Raw genomic sequence first — 21,836 nt, 5'->3', positions numbered from 1 at the left:
AATGCTGCAAGCAAGCAATCAAAGTTTGACATTTTACTCGATTAACTACAACATGAATCAACAGCTAACACAGTTTTCTATTTTCTGATCAATTTGTTATTTTTTGGCTCTTATCCAGGTTGTTTCCTCTTGACTAGATCCTTGCATGTGTTGTATCTACTCTCAGATGTACATCACATCAGATAAAAGCATCTGCTAAATGAAATTGTGGAATTTATTGACCAATTATTGCATCTTTATCTGTTGTATCATCCAAGCATCATTCTCCAACCGCACCACAAACACACCAGAGTGTCCTATTACTTTTTACCTTTACTGACCTTTATCAACTTTATCAAGCTTGAACAGAACTTAAATGTATGATTTGTACTGCTTTTCCTCTCATTTCTTTTGCACAATATCAGGCAGCAAACATATTTGCTTTCAGTGAGAAAAAAGGGCAGCTGTTTGGTGTGTTTCTCCTTAGTCACAGCGACATCTAGTGAGCATAAAACTGAACTGACTGCAACAGAAATGTGTTGTTTGAACCTTTTTTTTTGTTGCAGTTTCTCAAGAATAAAACACAAAAGAGACAATTATTCCTGTATGGTATGTTGTTAAGAGGAAATAAAATGACAAATGAATCCTTTAAACACATACAGGTGGGTATTTTGGCACAAAAATGTTACAGCAGAGTTTTGTCACTAATAATAGGTTTTTTCTGCATTGAAAGAAGAATCTGAAGCAATGTAACAGCAGTTTCCTCTAATGCCGTTTGAGCAACACTGTTCAGAGGTGTTGATCCTCTTTTCTGGTTCCTTCAGAAGCAGGAAATGCTTTGAAGCATTGAAGAGGAAAAGCAGCAGATGAAAGCAGCACCTTTGGACAGAGGACTTTAATAATACATATACTGTGCATTTATCTTATTCTTATCTACATTTTGCGTCTTTTACCACCAGTGGCTTCAATCAAACTCACCATGTCATCGATTTCTTTCTTAATTCTGGGTAAGACTATTTAGATGTTCGTGTGTATTTTACGTAATTCATCTCTTCAGACAGAAATTAGTGATTTTAGAGCTAATTAAGCTTTGCTGGCAAAAAAGAGAGAAATATTTTCCAAATGTGATGTCTGGATTTGAGAATGTAGTTATACGTTTGGTAAAAATACAATTGCAATTCAATTATCACACTTAATTAGATCGAATATTGTTGCTGATGCCTTAAGTGACAGTTTTAGAAAGTTAAAAAGTGTAGTTGTAATGTTGAAATGAGAAAAGAAATCAGTCAGACAAGCAGGGCCACACCTTAACACGGGTATTTACATAAGTGGCTGTAGTTAACAGTGTGAGTCATAGAAGTGGATAATATTGTACACATTTGAACCCGTCTATTGAGGATTTTACAATTACAGTAACTTTATTTCACTTATAAACCCTGATGTGGTGCTTTCTCTCATCGTTTCACGTATGTCTTAAAAAATGTTCACTAGAAATGGTTAAAACGGGCGACAAAGTCCTTTCAAATGTAAATATACAGTGTCATAGTTACTTTTTTACCATATGTGTGTGCAGTGTTTTGGAATCCGGTCAATTTTATGCTTTGATTATGTGAATGAAATTTGAATTAACGAGGCAGATTGCTGATACAATGGGGGATGAGGATCATTTGAAAGGTGCTAAACAAAGACAAAGAGCGAAAAGGCCAAATTTTTATTTATTTATTTTTTAAACTTTAATAATTCTTGAGCTCACCTTTTAGAAAACTTTCTCTTTTCCTGTAGGTTTGTTTGTGGCATCTGTCAGAGCAGATGAGCCAAATGGAGAGTCTATGGCGAGAATGAACACCAGCATCACAAATACCACCAGCATCACAAATACCACCAGCATCACAAATACCACCAACATCACAAGTACCTTAAGTCCCAGCAGCAGCTTGAACCCCACCACCACTATCGCCATCTCACCCTCGACCACAGAGAGCAAAGGTAGGAGCTATTACCTCTGTAGCCTAAAGCTTATTAAGCATTAAAGTCACATATCTGGTCCATTTATCATCATCTCTTCTCTGTTTTGATGCCTGTTTACATTTTTTTTTTTTGTATTATTGTAGAATAACATGTTTTCTCATTCAGGTGGTAAAAATTTATCCTCGACCACACCTAAACCCATGACTACTTCAAAAACTGTGAAAACCACCGTCACTACCAAGAGTAAGCCTAACCATTTTTCTTTTTGTGTGGAATTACTGTCAGAAAAGCATTAGTGAAGCAATTGTGTTTTTTGTTTGTTTTTTAGCATAAACCACATTCGGCTTTGGCACTATAGTATTGATTAGGTAGTTGATTAGTGCAGTTGTGACAGCTGCACAGAAGGTTATCATCCAACTTTGCAGTTCTCCTCAGTTTTACAATGTAAAAGCTCCAGGACAACACCTCCGAAGATATGATGGGCTGGAGGCTACAGTGTAGCATTTAAGCTAGTCAAATATTTTCCTCAGACCAAGGACAGAGATGAGGTTGTCAGAAACACACCTAAAAATGAATGCTACTCCAAGTCTCCAACTGTTTTCTAACCTATTAGTCCACATATCAACATTGCTGATATGTCACTGTTGTGCATTCGGCTTGTTCTGCTACCCCCAAGTGGCCAAAAACACGTTGAAGCTGCTTTAAATATGTATTCGATTATGGACTGAAGACTGAGCAGCTTTGACAATCTAGCCGTGACTGATTATATTATGAACGGACTGACATTTGGCAGCGATTAGCATGAACTTGTCTTTGTTTCTTGCAGACCCCACTTCACAACCCAGAACTGATGACAAAACTGGTGAGTTATTTTTTGATGTCTGAAGTCAGATCAAAATCTGCTTTTAAGGTCATAACTACACAGTAACTTTAGACATAAAGAACAAATTTACATCTGTGGCTTGGACATAGTTACACAAACACATTGGTTTTCTCCTTCAGGTATCATCATCCTCGTCGTGATCATCATTGTAGCTCTTGCGTTTGGAGTTGCTTGTTTTGTGGTTCAGAAGAGAGGCAGAGTAAGTACAGTATCACTTTGATTCCTCTTTCCAACAAAGGATAGTTCAACATGTTAGGATGGACTAACCTAGCCACGCTAGACCCAGCTCTTAAGACACAAGGGTCTAGGAACGCTCGACAGGGAGGGAGGCGGGCTAAAAGGTTGTCTTTCAAATCACTCTGCAGCAGTTGGGTAGGTATATAACCAATCAGCGCAACGAATAGGCTGACGTAGTTCCTAGAGCACCGGCGGATTGTGGCTAAGTCCCATTAGCTTCCCAACCAGCGGAGACAACTGGTATATTAAGGATTTGCCATATCCCGTCGGCATAAGTCCAAATACGTCTTTCTTCTCAATGAAACACTTCAGTGCCGTCCTTTGTTTATCTTTCAAGTTGAATTTTAGCTTCAAATCTTTAAGGGCTGTGGCCAAAGTTAACTGAAAAAGATAACACAAAGATAACTGTTTATTGTGCGCCGGTAGTTTCTGTCAGAATCGTCGCGCCTCTGTCGTCACTTAGTTACGCCCGCCTTCTGACTCTACACTTCATGGTGATTGGTCTGGCCAGTTTTAGGAGAATCCAGCCTCGAGCCTTATGGAGGGTAACTAGACCCACCCTGGCAGAGAATTAAATTCGTTGCCGTGGGTTGTCTAGCGCGGCTAGGCTAGGGATTGACAGTACTTGCTTATTATTTGTCACAACCTGCTGCCAGATAGCTTAGCTTAGCTTAGCATAAAAAGTATATATATATATATATATATATATATATATATATATAAAATCGTTGTTTCAGTCAACACCAAAATCCAAGTACAAAACGTTATGTTTTTAGCATCCTAAAACAATCAAATTAAGTCATGTTTTCTTAGATTTATCAGTTTTCTTGTTAACTAAACAAATTTTTTATTTTCAGTCTAATTTAGAACTTAAAAACAAGAGTTCTTATAACTTCAGTTATTGGGACTAAAAATTAAAAGATGAATGACTGAGGATTAAGTGAACTCATTAAATTAAGTTTCCAAGAAACAAAACTAGTATAAACAGACTGCCCAGAATGCAAAGGAGAGTTAAAACTCCCCAAACAATTATAGTTTGAGAAAACAGACATGATGGAAACATGCTGAGTGTCTTTAATATCTGTTAAATTAAATCGTGGTTGTTTTCTTTCATAATATTTAAAGCATTTTTAAGTCTCTACATATGTAGACTCATTATTTATCTATCTTTAACTGGGTGCAGTCTTTGCACTGACTTTGATCAAAAATTGTTTCAACAGCTAAAACTGTAAGTTTTCAAAGTTAAATGAAGAAGAAAGTCTTTAAACTAAAAAGGAAAGCAAATCTGTCTGTAACCTGTATTGACATACCCAATGAACTCACTTTAAAATCTTCTAATATCTAGTTTAACTGAGATGGTTTACCACTTTCACAACTCATCAGATGACTTTACAGTAATTAAGCAACGGAAGTACAGTTAGTCCACATCTTTAGGGCAGCAGGGGAACTTGTGTTTCAAAGCTGAATACATGAAGTTTCTCAGCGCTTCATCTTTTACTGGGTTTTGGGCGATGGTTGGATGATTGTTCTGTAGCTTTGGGCAGGTTTGCTGTTTCCTCATTTTCAAATGTATGCAGAGTTAAACTGTCTGGCTGCTAGTTGTTGCTGCACAAACATGAAGTGGTATCAGTGTCTCATAAAAGCAACTTAAAGGGAGTCAGGAGTCTGTGTTCAATGTAAAAAAAAAAAAAGAGGAATAACGTATGTTCTTCTCTGTGTGTTCTGAATCTTCCTACAGCGCTACTCTGTTGATTTCACCTCCAGGCCGGATGAAGCCAACATCCCTCTGAGTGTCATAGACCCTGAGTTGCCTGTTGAATCTGTACCTCAGAACGGTCAGTTCACCACCTTCAGTTAGCTCAATGACTAACTATCTTAACAAAGCGTATTCCAATATCTAAACAGGTCCATGTAATTTCTGATCCTTTTTTCAGGCCTGCAAACCTTTGAAAGCATAGAAACTACAGAAAAAGAATCACAAGAAACTGAAGCAAAACCTGAGGAACCAGAGGAGCAGAAAGGTAACAGCAAATACATGATCTAGGAGATTTTTTTAAATTACTCCATCAAGGAACATGGCAGAGTTATGCATAGGCGTCAGTTTAGGGGGGGACGGTGGGGACGTGTCCCCCCCACTTTTTGTTCATAGGTCATTTTGTCTCCAACACATTCAAATTCTTCACATGTAAGCCGTTGTAAATCCAGTTATTTTCAGTAGTATAGAAAATTCCGACGCTCCTGAACGCACCATTCGCACTCGGCCGAGAGTTGCACAAACACGCAGCACACCTTCGTGAGGTTAAAAAAAACAACAACAAAAAACGTGCAGATGCTAAATTTGCGCCTGTGCCAAGTGTAAGCTCCGACCAGAGGCGTGCAGGGGCAAAATTTTGGCCAGGGAGAATTAGTATTATAGTGACCCACAGACCCCTCTACCTGTATGTACTGATAGCTCAATGGCTTGAGCCTCCCCCTTTGGTACAACGGTTGTGAGTTCAAGCCCAGCTTGTGACATTTTGCCGCCGTTCTTCGACATTTTCTCAAAGTGCTGTGGTCTCCATCCCCCCAACTTTTAAAAACAAACTGACGCCCTTGGAGTTATGTGACGACTGACACACATTTGTCTGTTTGTCTGTCTGTTAGCAACATTACTCAAAAACAGACTAACAGATTTGGATGAAAGTTTCAGGGAAGGTCAGAAACAACACAAGGACCCCTTATTAGATTTTGGCAGTGATGCAGCTTATAGTCTGGATTTGTTATAAACTTCTGTATTGCGAGAAAGCGTCAGGGCATCATTGTAATCATGACAACAAGTGAACATGACATCAGCCGCCTGCTGATCATCATATGATTGTGATCCTTCTAAACATCGACCGCTGCGGACTTATTGGGACTTATCCATTGGAAATGATACAAGAAACAACTGATTAAATTGTGGGGATATTTCTGTGTCCCATCAATTCCCGCTACATATTTAGGTCACACGATTCGGTATCCATACATAACGTACACATACATAACAAACGCCTGTGCTCAGCTCAAGGTAATTTTTTATTAAAGATTTCAAATGATACAACGACTGAGCACCCTTGGTGGAGTTTCTTCTTATTATTGTGTTGTATCTGTCGTATCCTGAGGAACATGACTAACACTTTGTTGTATCAAATGAAGTCACTGTAAGTTGTGGGCTGATGGTTTGTTATTTCCCTTCCTCTTTCTTAAGATCAGTTAAACAGAATAAAAGGAAGTGCAGTTCACAACAACACTTTCTACCTTCCGTTTAAGACATTATACTCAGATGCTGTGAATATGAGAATAGAAATCTGAGCACAGTTTTAATGACTTCATTTAAATATAAAATATGAGTATGTTCATGTTTTTCTGTATATCACACATATTTGTGATGTATTAATCCACTGCACTTTTAGAAATTTACTGTCCACACAGTTAATGATTTTTTTTTCATGGGAAATTTGACATTAACACAAGAATCTGACTCACACGTCTTGAAAAACAACAACAAAACAGTGAATGAGTTCTGATAAGTATGATCTTCCAAGGAACATTTTGAAACATCTGTGGCGGAAACTGTGCACATAGAGGAGAGACACTTCCCTAGTTTGAAAGTAGAAAAAAAACGTTGTAAAACATGACCTGCAGTACTCGAATCCACCACTTGATGGAAATGGAAGCCAACTCAATAAATTCAGTTCATCTTACAGCCATGGCCATAAGTTTGGACACAAGTACCATGACGCTTGTGAATCTTAGAAAATACCACAAAATTGTCACTTACCAGTCATAGCCATCAACCAAAATGAAATACAGATATTTCCAGTGCATAAATTTGATGTTTGACAGCAAATATTGACATTGGAATATTAACTGCAAATTGTTGCACAAATTTTGTCATTGACTGATGAAAGTTTTTCATATACTATTTGCTGTCAAACATCAAATTTATGCACTGGAAATATCTGTATTTCATTTTGGTTGATGGCTATGACTGGTATTTATATTGTAAGTGACAATTTTGTGGTATTTTCTAAGATTCACAAGCGTCATGGTACTTGTGTCCAAACTTATGGCCATGGCTGTAAGTACAGTTGACACCCAGTGTCTCTAACAAGAGTTGAGCAGGTTGCATTTTCCCTAACAGAATGTAGTTTAAATTCAGATTTTATTAAAAGGACTTTGTCTTCATATGCAACAAGTCAGAAATCAAGTTTCAAAGTAAGAAAATCTAGAAATTGAATAAGGAAAGCAACATATGAGGATGGTTCTTCCCTACGTTGTATGTTTTATATGACGTCTTTATTATACATTCAACATGAAATATATAATTGTTTATTCTCATCCACTTGTCCAGTTGACATTTCCATGTTTGAAAAGAGCTCCTGTTCTACTCTGAGGGGTCACTGTGCTAGAAGTTAAAGGTGTGATCATGTCGGGACGCTTTGTTTCAATAGACATTTTGAAAAACAACCATCTTACAAAAAGTTTTCTTCCTCTCATTTAAGAGAAATAATGAAATTTTGGCTTTAGGTGACTTCACAGCAATCACACGGCCAGATTTTTAATTGTTCATCTGGTTTTTCTACTGAGTACTAATCTACTGGAAATTTTTTTGGGGATTGTAAAATCTCTGTGACAGGAACTTACCCCCAAACCTAATCTTCTATAGCACCTTAAATTCAATTGGCCTTTTTTAGACTTCATTTGGTTACATATGAGACATATGTGGATCAATGAGCAGCTCAAAAATGAAATATCTTTTCTTTCTTTAATCTCACTGCAAAGAGTTTCTGCTTCAAAAGTGGATGCTACTTGAATGTTTGTGGCTAACAAGCATCTTAAAACCACAGAATGAGATTAGTGTGAAGGCGTTACTGGAAAACAAATGTGCTTGTGCAAACCAATGACTAAAGAAACTAGGGCAAAGAGCTCAAAGAGGACCCAGATACCATTTAGATGAGGCTGACTGAAAAATAAAAACTGTTATTTTGCACTATTACAATTTTTACTGTATATTACTCAAGTCTGTAAGATACACAACCCCTCCAAATTTCAAAGGCAAATTTGACATCATGTACGGAAGTCTATAAAGGTAACATGTGTAAATGAGTTCTGATGAGTAAAAACTTCCACAGAACATTTAGAAACATCTCTGATGTAATTTTGATACACACTATTCAGTTTCCCTGTTTGAACGGTGAAAAGGCTTTGTAAACATGATCTGCAGTACTCAGGTCCACAGCTTTATGGAAATGGAAGCAAACCTAATAAACTCAGTTTATTAAGTCATAATTACAATTGACACATAATATCTATAACTGAAGTTACAAAACAAATTGCCTAATGCTGTACAAAAGCGGTGGGTTGAAATAAGCAAACTAAAAGCACAGTTTACATACTTAAAGATCGAATTTACACCATTTTGTAGTGTCACATTTTAGGATTGTTCTGTAGCGCTAGAATACGTAGACATGGTGTGGCAACACTCTGGTGTGTTTGTATTTCTTAAAATCAGTCGCAGTTGTCTTGGACGTGGCAAACAACAATATGCAATGATAATTTTTGAGCATTTGCCTACAGAGAGGAGAGCAGTTTACAACAAAAATAGTAGCAGGGCTGCTGTATTTACACAATTCAAACATTTGGCCAAACTTGAAACTTTAGCGTACAGGTTGCTGCTTGGAGATTGTCGCTTTTGTTTCCTGTAGTTAAGGGTATTTCAAAAAAGGTTAACGTGTAAAAAGCAGACAGGGAGGAAAACGTATGAAATTGGGAGGTATACACTCACAGTCTACATCTGGTGAGTCAAACTAAAGGTGTAGTGATATCTAGAGGTGAAGTTGCTAATTGCAGCCAAACAAAATACCTCTTTTATCGGCGTCTGCTTCCAGTGTGTTCAAGCAAGTACAGTCCTAAAAAAACATGAAAGGACTTGCCTTGGCACTGCAACATGACACACTTTCAAGTGATTATACCATAGACTGTATATAAAGATGGACGTAGCATCTGGCTCCAGAATTGAAGCCAACCCGGAAGTGTCAAAAACTTGCAATATCACGCCGTCCGCTAGGCCTGGCTCCGAAAAGCTTTTGCTCCATAGACCCCAATTCATCACCGGAAAAAATAAAATTTGATAGACTGATTTTCTACAGCTCAGGATTTTTTTTCCCGTTAGTTTTCATGGTCAAAATGAGAGATCAGGTGGCCGATCTTAAAATAAATCAGTACTGGATTTTAAACAAATCGTTAAAATTGGCGGAGCCAGGGGGCGTGGCTATACTTGATAGACAGCAACAGAAGCCTCTGCGGTAAAATGTGGGCGGGATAAGAGAGTCTTCAGCTCTCAGTCTGGCCCGCCCATAGACTGGTCCTGCCCCTAGTTGCTCTCCGGTCCAGCCTGTTTGATGACGCCTTTTACGTCACTGGCTCCAAAAAAATCCAAAATGGCGACCAGGAAGTAGCAAAATCCGGGCTTCATTTTCTCGGCGTTGAAACCAACAGGTGACGTCACGGTTAGTTCACGCCTGGATTATACACTGTTAAACTTATGTATAATTCATATATTTAATTTCAGGCAATAGATTCTCCTACATCCTGCACACTGGACCTCAAAACTGATGCAAGATTACAAAAATCTAGGCAAGCAAACAAAAACACTGGGAACATGCAGAGGCAGAATATAAGATACAACAAAAAATGTAAAAAAAAAAAAAAAAGTAAATAAATCTTGAATTGGAAATGCTGGGAAATAATGACACCAAGACTGTGGAGTGCACAGAAAACTGGCGGGAAAAGCACAAAGGAAGGACAAAACAAACACTGACACATGACAAAAGCGTTTCCAAAATCAGCAAACCAAGACCAAAAACCATGGCAATATTGGGAACCTCATTAAAGTGACATTTGCAAGCTGCATGTTGTGAAACGCAACTGGTCAGTTTTATATGAAAGGATTAAGAAGCAATAAAAGAGATGAAACACGATCAGTGGTTAATTCATTTCAGTTTTTAAAAAAATCTTTCTTTTCCTTTATTTAGGAGGAAAATTCATTTGCAGAGAGATTTGGCAAATGAGGAAGCATTAAAATTGTATCAACTGATACAAGTTGCACATAAAAATACTTTCATTTTTAAACACCATCCTGATGTGTTAGGCCATATTGTAAATTTAGGGCGATGAAATATAGCATATATATATAGATACAGTTTTGGCTTACAACAGTATTAAATGATGTAATTTGATGCTTGAAAGAGGATTCTTTTTTGCAGAACTTGGAATTTGGGACAATTTGGGAATTTGGTTTATTTGCTCATGTTTTAAAAGACCCTACACACTTACAGATGTAAGAGTTGGGTTAGTAAGTGTGGAACTAGAGCAGAGTAAAGAGGCTCCTCGGCCGCTCCAAAGTTAAAAGAATAAGTGACATGTTGCACCTTGATTGTGTGAAAATTGATGTGTGCTGGAAACAAACTAGCTTTGTACAACACCTTGTCTGTATTAAAGCAAAAGTTAATACAGCTGTTTCATCAAGACACGCTCAGAGGCAGAGTGAGAAATCACTATAAAAGTCAAGAAATGCTACTGGTCGTAACAAAAGTAACAGTCAGACTTTCACACTTCAAGTCTATTGCTTTCTGTTTTATGCACACAACTACTGTACAGTGACCGTGTGTTGAGCTCTACGTACTGCAAAAATGTGGATGGCTTACAAATCAGTAGCAAATACAAGGAATCGAGGCTCTTTATTGTCCTACCACCACAAGCATCTACATGAGATGGCACAAAATTAGGTACTCAGGTCCCGGTTGTGAGTCAAACTGTATTAGAAGACGTCTTCATTTTTACAGACTTAAAGGGCTAAAGGTTCTAATCACACACCTGTCTGATTCCTGAATGGTGGGAGTGGCTGTTGGATCATTTTTTGGAAAGTCAACTATATTTAGATGCTTAAACAGCTGAGGCTACTAGCTCAATGCTAAAGCTAGTGTGCTAACATATGAAGGTTTAATGACTCAATTCCAATCTTCACAGTCATGAACTTGCACACTTTTTGATTTTAGTATCTGCCTTTTCTCTGAGTCCACATATCTGCAGACCTTCCTGAGAAACTTGTTTTAGTTCATATTATTGAGACTGTGGTTGTTGACTAGGGCCGAGATGAGGAATGTGGAAATGTTTACCATCTTAGTTTAGCAAGTTAGCATGCTAATGTTTACTCATTAATTCAAACTGCAGCTGAGGCTCATGGGATTGAGATTAGTTGTACAGTTACTCATAAACCAAAAATATTGTGCAGTTAGAAGTAGTGATCTGATGAGAAATTTTGGAATCACCAAACTCATTGGGATTAAATAAATATCGGCACCAAATTTCACAGCTATCCTACTGATAGCGTTTAAGTTTTTTTTAGAGATGGCTGCATGGTGTAAGTGGTTCTTGATGAGTAAAAGTGTGTCTGTGCTGCTTCTCCACTACCTTCATAAAGACTCTGCGAAGTCACTGTACCAAGCAGTTGTTCCTCAGGTGTTAATTATTGAGGTCTACGGGTGCTTGGAGGCAGACTTTTTTTCACCTTGCAGAGAGCTTAGCTAGCTGTTTCTCCCTCTTCCAGTCTGTCCGTCTCTGGCTGAGATGTTAAATGATGTCATAGAATTTGCATTTTAACCAATGAATTTATGGCACAACATCACATCTCCAGTGCCAGTGTACAAAATGAGAATCCTGAGCTGACAGTCGAGTCAAGAGTCCACCTATGATGAAGTAATCTGCTGTAAAACCAGCAGACATGATGTTTCTCTGAAGGCTGGAATGATGCCTGCGAAACCATCTTAGTCATCCACAGTGGCCATCTACCTCTCCTCTTCATCTTCACTTTCCCTCTGCCTAGAACTAGGTCAGATAATGACGGGGCCGCCCTACTTTCCCACAGCCTCCAACAGCTGCATGGCTGTGGCTCATTAGGAGCTGGTCAGTAATCAGCTGCCTCATTACCAACATGGTGGCCCCCTCAAACGCCCTCGCCAGAGATAAATCCTGCCTGAGCACAAATCACTTCAGGCTATAATGCTGCTGTTAAGTGGCAGCTGAATACAGAACACTCTGAAACAAACAGCAAATCTGCAATGTCACAGAAGATCAAAGTGATGGAGAAATGTCAGAGATATTATGCAATTAAATGCAAGAGTTTAAGTTCCTGTTGAGTAAGGTATGACATAAATGTCAGGACTTACAAGAACATTCCAAAATGACTCAGTCTGCGTGTGGTTTTTGTTTGTGCACGTTGTTTTCATTTATTACTCTGCCGAGGAGGCAGAGTCTTGATGGAGTTATGTGACGATCGGCGTTGGCTTGTCTGTTTGTCTGTCTGTTAGCAGCATTACTCAAAAACAGAATAACGGATTTGGATGAAATTTTCAGGGAAGGTCAGAAATGACACAAGGACCAAGTGATTAGATTTTGGCAGTGATGCAGCTTATAGTCTGAATCCACAGATTTGTTAAAGACTTCTGTGTCATTGTGAGATAGCAGCACAGCATCACTGTAACTATGACAACAAGTGAACACTACATCACCTGCCTGCTGACGATCACATGATTGTGATCCGACTACAAATGAAATGTTGTTCACTTATCGGGACTTATCTGTTGGAAATAATACAAGGGACAACTGATTAAATTGTGGAAGTGTTTCTGAGTCCCATCAATTCCCACTGCCTGCTACATATTTAGGTCACATGATTGAGTATCTGTACAGAACGTACACATGCATAACACACGTCTGTGCTCAGTGCAAGATCATTTTGTTTGTGGGTACGTCTACGTTAAATGGCCACATTCTATGTTGCTGTGATTTCTGCCACAAATTTTTTCAAGATTTCAGCCGTTGGAAATGATACGACTGAGCAGCCTTGTACTGCGCTCCCTTAGTGCTTTTACTGTATTCATTATGCAAACAAAAGAAAAACAGTATTAATGTTCTTGAGAATGACTAAAATTGCTGTTTGGTTTGTTTTCCTTGTCCTTCACAGCTGAGGCTGATAAATCCGTCATTGATCAGAGCGCCGAGTCTGCAGCTCCAGCTCCATCTGCAGCTCCAGCTCCATCTGAAGCTCCAGCTCCATCTGAAGCTCCCGCTCCATCTGCAGCTCCAGCTCCATCTGCAGACAGCTCCGAGGACAAACCCAAAGCAAATGTTGAAGAGCAGAGTCCTCCTGCACCTGTCGAGCCCAGTGGTGGAGAGAAAACTGATGATGAAGGCGTTGCCTCCAACAAGACCTCAGTGGAGTCGCTGAAGGAGACGAATGAGAACAACAGCAACAATGTTGACTTCAGCCAGAAGACAGGTGGATGCTTAACTTATTTCCTTGCAGTTTGTGTCTGAAATGTTACTGATTACATCGTCTTCATCGGCTCAGGTGTGAGAGCAGACTGCAGGGCTTAGAGCCTCCACTAAGTATTGTGGGCGTTATGTTGATTGAATTGTGTCAGGTCCTTTCCTGTGTTCATATCTCTCTTCCAACTTAATGCAACATGCTATTTCGACATATTTTCCTTTTAGCTAGGTGACAAAAAAAGAGAACTTAATTTCCAGATACATTGCACAACACTGAAACTGTTTTTCATGCCTATTTTAATATAATGCTTACAAATGCATATGCACATCTTTGTATTTTTACAACAAAAAGAGGATATTACTTTCTTTGTTGAAAAAATATGTGTAGGTGTGTGCTTATTTTATCCCAGTTTTACCAACATGATAATGTATATCCACTACCTGTTTGTCAAAACAGATATGGTCTTCTGGGAAGTTCCTCTCAACTGTCCGGTGTGAGACATTATTGTCGCCTTGAAGCTGTGCTGTTCCTCGGAAACTGGGTAAGAAAACAGCAGACAGATGTTCTGCTGCAGCTGCAGAGCCTCCTGTCCTGAATCAACACATTAAAAATAGAGAAACCATAATTGTTCATTGTAACTTTATAAAATGTACTTGTCCCAGACTTGCATGGCTCAGTGGGTAGAGTGGCCATCTTGTAACTGGAAGGTTACCGGTTCGATCCTCGGCCCGTTGTGCTCATGTCGAGGTGTCTCTGAGCAAGACACCTAACCTCTAATTGCTCCTGGTGGGTTGTGGTTAGTGCCTTGCATGGCAGCTTCTGTCATCAATGGGTGAATGTGATGTATCATGTAAAGCGCGATATAAATACTACCATTTTAAATCACCTTAACGGCCTGACATCCAATGGTTTATAAATACACACTATGGAAACTGCATATGGAATGCTCGTAATTCTGAAGGATTTTTCAATTTGTTTATGTTCTAAGTGACTATAGCTCTGTTAACAAAATAATATTAAGTATTAGGTCAAGATCCATTTATGAGCTTTTTCACAAGCTGTTGAAAGCGTCTTATGTTCTCATTTTCACAAGACCAAGATGAGGACAAGTTATAGTCCTTAGTTATATTCACTTATAGTCACTAAGGAAAGTCAATCTGCTGATACAGACCAATGTCAAACATAATAAACATAGTAAAGTGAGCTTTTTCCAAAATCACAAATTCATGTCCATATATAGTTCATTACATGTTCTTTTACTTTTACTTTATTAATGCCAAACCATTCAAAATCTCTTTGTTTTTCTGGCTGTAAATCACATTTGACTTCATTCCTCTGATCCTTCCTGCTCTATCTCCCACTGATGGACGAGTTTCTTCTCACTCAAGTAGCAACACGAGCCCTCTGTGGCTAATCATCATGCGCTACAGGATGTAAGACCCACATCTGCACCTGCACACTCTGTCTCTCTTCCGATCAGCTCAGAAACACTCAGGGCTGCAGCCAGAGGCCCGAGGATTTCGCGCCACTCTTAACAGCCGATGATAAGTTCACATCTGAGAAGCAACACTCAGGAGCTCAGTGTTAGCAGTCACAGATCATCTCCGTTCTCACAAAAACACGGGCTTCAGAAATGCCAAACATCTCTGTTTATGCAAAGACAGTGTATCAATGTTAGCTCCACATCTCTAGACAGTTGTTCACATAGTCACTGGATTTTCATAAAAATTTGAAATGAAAGCACAACTATGAAATCTAATATATAACAAAACATAACAAGAAAATCTCTCCACTCTGCTAAATTAAGAAGGAAGATTAAGACAAAATGAGGTGGAACACAGCAGAGAATACAAAAATCCCACACAAACCTAATGAGACCGAGACGATGCATCCACCACAACATTGAACATTGTCTCACCCTTCAGTAAGACCCAACGCACCAGCCTCTGGTTAGCAGACTGCAAGGAGCTGAGAAAGGTCGGTAGGTTATGATCTGTAAAGATCATTACAGGTCCTGTGCCAACAGAGACACTGAAGTGCTGCAAAGCCCTAATTGAAGCTAGAGTTTCCTTTTCAGTTACTGAATAATTCAGTTGATGTTTGTTAAATTTCTTTGAAAAGAAACAAACTGGTTTATTCACTCCAAACAGTACAGCACCTGCTCCTGTATTACTAGCATCTACCTCCAGTTTAGAAGGTCTATCCCACTGTGGAGCAGCCAAAACAAGGCCATTAGAAATAAGGGCCTTCACAGCTTCAAAAGCCTTTCGACACTCTGGTGACCAAACATACTTGACCTTTACCTTCAACAGGTTTGTGAGGGGTGCAACAACAGTAGAAAAAAATTCTACAAAAACACAAATAATAGCCAACAAGTCCCAAAAAAGGCATTAGTCCTTTTTTAGTTGGAGGCAGGGCGTAGTCCTCTATAGCTGACACCGGACACACTCTGCCTTGTCCCACCACACAACCCAAATAAGTCACTGTGGCCTTTACAGTGTCTTCATTTCTTTTATCTCCAACATCAACATTACAGTAATCAGCATTTTTTATGAACTGATCCTTTGTACACTCATTTATACAATCCTCTCATGGTGCCTTCACAAATGCTTTAACAAAGTCATCCATGGTTCACATTAGCATCACCGCTCGAGACAGAAAGATAAAGTAACATGCTGAGGCCTAAACAGCCACAACAAAGAAAAGTTCCCTTCTATCTAACTGCCTAATCACCATAACTAGCTAAATAACTCACACTGGTCTTCATGAGGCGGGGCGGTGGGTATTTGCGCACCAACAGCCCGCTGGCTTGAAAAAGGCAACTGGCAGCCCCCTAGAACCACGAATGTGCTCCCAAGCAGCTTTAAGGAAGTAGAAAAGAGATGCTCTAACTATCATACCTCATACTTTTTAAATTTTACTCTACGTAGATGTCCTGGAAGGGGGCTGCACAGTGGATCAATGGTTAACATCGTCGCCTCACAGCTAGAAGTTCCACGTCCCAGCTTGGGCCTAGGATCTTTCTGCATGGAGTTTGAATGTTCTCTCTGTACATGTATGGGTTTTCTCCAGGTTCTCTGACTTCCTCCCACAGTCCAAAAAACATGCTCAGGTTGATTGGTGATTCTAAATTGTCCATAGGTGTGAATGTGAGTGTGATTGTTTGTCTCTATATGTAGTCCTGTGATCAACTGGTGACCTGTCCAGGGTGTCTCCTGTCTTCACCCTAAGCCTCCTCCTCTGCGACCCTAATGAGGATTAAATGGTGTACAGATAATGGATGGATGGATGGATGTCCTGGAAGAATTCCTTCAAAGTAACCATGACATACAAGTGCACTGATTGAAATCAGTAGTAACAGTAAGTTTTAAAGAAACTGCTGGAGCTCTAGTAGACTATGAAACTCTTCTGTTGAACATGAGCCTACCTCGCACAAGAACACAATGAACAAGAGTCATAAAACACTGATTACCCTCAATCTGACAAACAGCAGAGAAAAGAAAAAGGAACACTGGACTCATTCCCACTTGGTTTGGTAAGTGATGAGCAAGCCAAAGTTGAAAGCCTGCAGTGGAAGATAATGGATCCACGCTGGCAGGTCACGAATTAAAGCAACATGATTAGACTTGAGTGTTCACTGTGTTATATTCCAATCAGAGCACGGCTTTAATGTTTGATGGCTGGTGTTGGAGAAAACTTCCAGGGTACAGATAGAAGAGAAAGAGTGACGGATTGAGATTTTTAGTGAGATACAGGTTGTTTTATTTGCAGAGGTTCTTATTTGAAGGAGCTGCTGGTTCACAGACAGGTCATGGAGATGAGGAGATACAAAGATCTGATTGTGGTTTGTGTCGCATGTGTGAGGAACATAAGTGGTACTGAATGGAGTCGAATATTAATGCATATTTATATATGTTCTCTCTGTTTTATGATTCTAAGTCATCATTTCCTTGGCAGACATGTAAACATGGATTTGTGGTGGGCAGGAAGACAATGGTGCATGAGCTGAATCTTATCTCGGTAATAACAGTGAGGGGAAACTTCCTGCATTTGAGGTTTGATGTGGTTCACACTGGCAGATCGGCCGTTACACCATCTTTACTGTCAGAAACATAGACTAATGCTAACCCAGCACTGAAACAGCTGCTGGGGACTGGTTCTGCCCCTTCCTCCCTCCACTTCCTGCCACAAACCATCAAGTTTTGGTCAAGAAGCTGAAAACTTGAAATTACAAAGTCATGAAGATAGCAATTACACGAGCATCATTCATACTGTGTTAGCAGTGGATGTATTTTTGAGGCCAACAGCAGCGTGTAATCACCTTTTGATGTGTGCATTTAGGGGATCTTCATTTTCTGACATGTATGGTTTACTGAATGGCTTTTCATACTTACAAGGTAAAAGACAACCAACAGTAATGACAAGTGTGCAAGACATGTACTTGCACCTCAAAGTAAATAGCGGCTCTCTGATGAACCTGAACTGTACAAACCCGGTGCTGGATTTACAGATCCCTATTAATCCCTGTGGCTCAAACAAGCACAACTTTATAAACCAATGTGAAGTTTTAGCTGCAACCTGAGCATCAGTAGCCACTGCTTAGGTCTAAAAACCAAACTCTTTCATATTGGGTGCAGATTAACTGAGCTCAAATTTGAAAGGGGAAGTTGTCAGAGCAAAATGCTCTGAAAAGAAGGTTGGGTCCTAATGATTGTGAAGGTTTGATGCACCCAGTGGGCTCTGAAAGTTGTTGAAAATTAAAGATAGGAGAAAATCCAATTCAAATAACTAGATAATTGTGTATTTGTTCGTTAAAAACATTTGGATAAAACCAAAGATGAGCCCTTCCAGTGCTGCTGTCACATCACCCCCTGACTGAGATGATGTCAGTTATCTTTTCCCTCAATCAGATGTTTCTCTTCGGAGGTCAGAGTCAAATCAAAGACTATGTAAACATGGCCAAAGCAAAGCTACAAGTGGAGAAAGCAGGTGATTTCAGGACACATGACTGTGGGACAGGATACATTGTTTTCATTGTTCTGTTTCTTTTTTTGTCTCTCTGTCTCTTTTAGATCCAAGAAAAAGGTCAAGAGACCCCAGAAAAAATGACACCTCTTGGAAAGTCTAGTCCACTGTTTCCTCCGGGGTGGAAGCAATTTTTATCTTTTGGAACACAGCAGTGTTTTCAGAGTTTAATGTCAGATGAGCTCAGCTTTCTACCTATTGACTAATTCATGTGTTCAAAAGTTTATTAAAGTACTTACTAGATGTATAGATTAAATGGTAATGTTGCTACAGTTTTACAGTAAGGTATGTTTTTCCAGCATTATTATTAATGACCTCTTTACTAAACAAACAACAAACATAAAATCATGGATTATTGTAAATACAAGCATTGGTTGTCTATTGTAGGTTAAATCCCTCTTTTACACAAACAGATATCCTGAAATGTGGCCTTTAAACCTCCAAAAGTCTTACTTTTTCTACATTATAATATTTTTTGGTATGCATTTGTACACACACAATACAACAATAATAATCACACCATGTATAAACATTTTATTAAGGCTGTCCAATTTAAATTATTACAGTATTAATGCTTTTGTAGATGCTGCATTTTGCTCTTTTATCTCATCGTTTGGTACCATTAAAAGTTTCGATTTTGCTAATTGCTGTAATGTGAATGGTCATCTGAATGTATTAAATAAAAACAGAACTTTATTGTGTAACATATTTTTGCCGTTATCAATAACGTATGTCATTACAGTAGTAAAAGATGAGAATACCTTCATGCTATTGTAACACACTCCTAGCTAAGCAGCCACTTTTCTCCTTTGGCTGTTGTTTTTTCAATAGCTGTGTAGTCAGGACGGTACCGATGCTAATCAAACCTAAACCCTTTGCAGCAGTCAGTGGCTGGAGCTGGCATGTTAAAATTACTAAATGTTAAACATTACAGAATAATGTGATCATGAAAAAAGCAACGATGAGGAAAATGTAGTCTCACTGTTTAACTTTGTATTCATCACAGGTGGAATAACTGATGAATCAGGTCCATAAAGGTTCTTATAAACTATGAAAGAGGAGCAGCAGAACAACAGCAGCAGCTCTGAGAGGAATCCAGCATTAATAAACCTGATTTAAGCTGGGAGCAGTTCAGATACCTGCAACTTTATTATCATAAAATCTGTAAAACTAGAAGTATCCACACTGAAGGTCATTGCTGCTTAATGTAGTTGACAAATAGTGATCATTCAAAAAAAATGTATTAGTTAATTTGACAGAGGTCATGTATAGAAAACTTAAACACAAGGTAAAGATGCTCTGTACCAGATTATAGTGCACTCGCTTATTTCCATCAGCAGTCCCTGGAGCAAGAGAGAATCCAGAAAAGGAAAAAAAAAAAGCAGAAAAAGCAGTACATCACATTAAAAAAAAAATCTCACATTCACATGGTAAAAGTCATTGCAAGGACTGCCAATGCTGACAGACTTCGTTTCTCCAGATCCATTTTTTGTCTGTAGAAAAGTCTGTCGTCTGTTATCGTCTTTAGTTCAGTGGAAAACCTTTTGTAGTCCGTTATTGCTTTGTAGGAAAAAGCAGATTGTCCAAAGTAGTGTACTGCCTCCGAGAAGAGGCCCTTGTTGTCCTGGTAGTATTTCCAGAAGTTGAATATATTAAAAAACTTTAAAGGTGAGGGCGCATAACCATGAACAACCTCGAAAACCAATCGTACATGAGCATACATGATCATGTTTTCAAAATGGAACATCCCACGCTTATCTGATATACGACAGTGGTGATACTGTTGTGTCTTCTTATTCAGGATTTTAATGATTTGTTTATATAAAGATCCGAGAAGTTTCAGTGTTGTTCTGTTGGCTTGTGACCAGCATGAGATACAAGATGTGAATTGTGACTTAATCGAAGCATTAAAAAAAAAAAAAAAAAAGGTTTTTGCACCTTAAAAAGTTAGAGTTGCTGATACTTCTGAAAAGATTATATTATATTAAGGTCATATTTCAATGTGTAAGGTTGTTTCAAGCATGGAGTCTAATATGACACCGAGATATTCATAACATGTGACTGTTAACCGTTATGCTAGGATGTTATGTGTCTTCAAGGAACTTTCTTAAAGTCCAGTGGATTGATTTAAACAACCATGAACTGGATGAATGAGAACCTACACAGACATTTAGGACAGTCCATTCGTTTTTGTTTATTATGCAAATACTTGTGGCAGTTTTTCTGATGTTTAAGGTGAGACATTCAGCCATTTTGTGAATGCATGTATATAGCATCCTATGATCAATTAAAATGTTGGCTGTGGTTAATTATCATCATTTTTGAGCTGGACTGACAAAATCTGGCTATGACTGTCATGCAACACAGGGGAGAACCCAAGCAGCAGGCACAGACAGGAGGATGAAATGAACAATGATTTAATAAAAATAAGGATAAGGGAACAGAAAAACTCTTAATTACAGAGGCAGGAAAGAAACAAGGAGGAGAGAATCAACTAAGCTAAACACAGGGCAGACCCGAAGGCTGAGGTAGAACTAAACATTAAACTAACTAGAGTGAAGGGGAAGATGGCTTACTGAGTCCAGTGCATGGGAGGCGGAAGAGGAGCCGAGTTGTCTGAGCCAAGGGAGGGAATGTGGGAAAAGGGGAGACAGAGTCCGAAAGGCGGCGTGCAGGAGATGGAGCGAGTCGTGGCCAGGGAAGGTGGTGAAATGATGCAGCAGAGTGGTGTGGGAAGTGCCAGTCTTTATGGTGGGCTGATTGATTAATTATAGAGTTCAGCTGGGCTTCTCAGCAGTGCCTCTCCTCAGCTGTTCTCAGTCAGCTGCGTCAGCACTGGCACAGGAGGAGTGTGACAGTACCCCGCCTCAAGGTGCGCCTCCTGGCGCACACTGGACCCGTCTGGGTACCAGCGGGCGGCTCCAAGGATCTGTCAGGTGGGACTGGTCCAGGGGTGGCCTGAGGGACGGGCGGGTTGGGTTCGGGTGGGCGGCAACGTTGGAGAGAGGTCCAGAGGCCGGACAGGCTGGAGCCGGACAGGCTGGGACTGGTAGCCCGGTTGACGGAGGTTCTCCGATGGCTGGACTGGGAACCGGCAGCTGCGTCGGTTGGGGCCTTCTGGGGCCGGGCCGGGAACCGGCGGCTGGTCCGACAGGGATCTTCTGGAGGCCGGACCAGAAACCGGAGGCGGATCAGGCAGGGGGGCCCCTCCAGGGAGCCAGGGGCGTGCTGGGGGCCCCTCAAGGGGCAGAGCGGGGGTGGGGGCTGGACTGGGCAAGAACCGGACTGAACTTGAGATGGACTGGACTGGATTTGAGCTAGACTGGACAACTGTTGGACTGGACTAGAGCTGGACGGAATTGGGCTGGACCTGAGTTGGACTGGGTTAGAACT

At 39.7% G+C, this 21,836-nt stretch overlaps 1 protein-coding gene across 1 annotated transcript; it reads left to right on the top strand.

Moving 5' to 3' along the window:
• Nucleotides 1-786: 786 nt before the first annotated feature.
• si:dkey-27h10.2 (mucin-2) lies at nucleotides 787-19,139 on the top strand. The gene is made up of 10 exons (XM_022194404.2): nucleotides 787-986; nucleotides 1,762-1,965; nucleotides 2,113-2,190; nucleotides 2,774-2,809; nucleotides 2,950-3,029; nucleotides 4,806-4,902; nucleotides 5,002-5,088; nucleotides 13,113-13,427; nucleotides 13,875-13,959; nucleotides 18,491-19,139. The coding sequence occupies exons 1-9, from the start codon at nucleotides 959-961 to the stop codon at nucleotides 13,913-13,915; spliced, it is 966 nt and encodes a 321-aa protein (XP_022050096.2). The 5' UTR covers nucleotides 787-958; the 3' UTR covers nucleotides 13,916-13,959; nucleotides 18,491-19,139.
• The last annotated feature ends 2,697 nt before the right edge of the window (nucleotides 19,140-21,836 follow it).

This window comes from Acanthochromis polyacanthus, chromosome 3, assembly GCF_021347895.1.
Source record: "Acanthochromis polyacanthus isolate Apoly-LR-REF ecotype Palm Island chromosome 3, KAUST_Apoly_ChrSc, whole genome shotgun sequence".
NCBI classification, from domain to species: domain Eukaryota; kingdom Metazoa; phylum Chordata; class Actinopteri; family Pomacentridae; genus Acanthochromis; species Acanthochromis polyacanthus.
The sequence above is the reverse complement of the archived record's forward strand: the minus strand, read 5'-3'. Positions and strand labels throughout refer to the sequence as shown.

Excerpts from the sequence above, each read along its gene's own strand:
- si:dkey-27h10.2 (XM_022194404.2), top strand. The coding sequence starts at position 959 with ATGTCATCGATTTCTTTCTTAATTCTGG. Across the intron at positions 5,089-13,112 it reads GGAACCAGAGGAGCAGAAAG|CTGAGGCTGATAAATCCGTC; the intron begins GTAACAGCAAAT and ends TGTCCTTCACAG. Across the intron at positions 13,428-13,874 it reads TGACTTCAGCCAGAAGACAG|ATATGGTCTTCTGGGAAGTT; the intron begins GTGGATGCTTAA and ends TTGTCAAAACAG.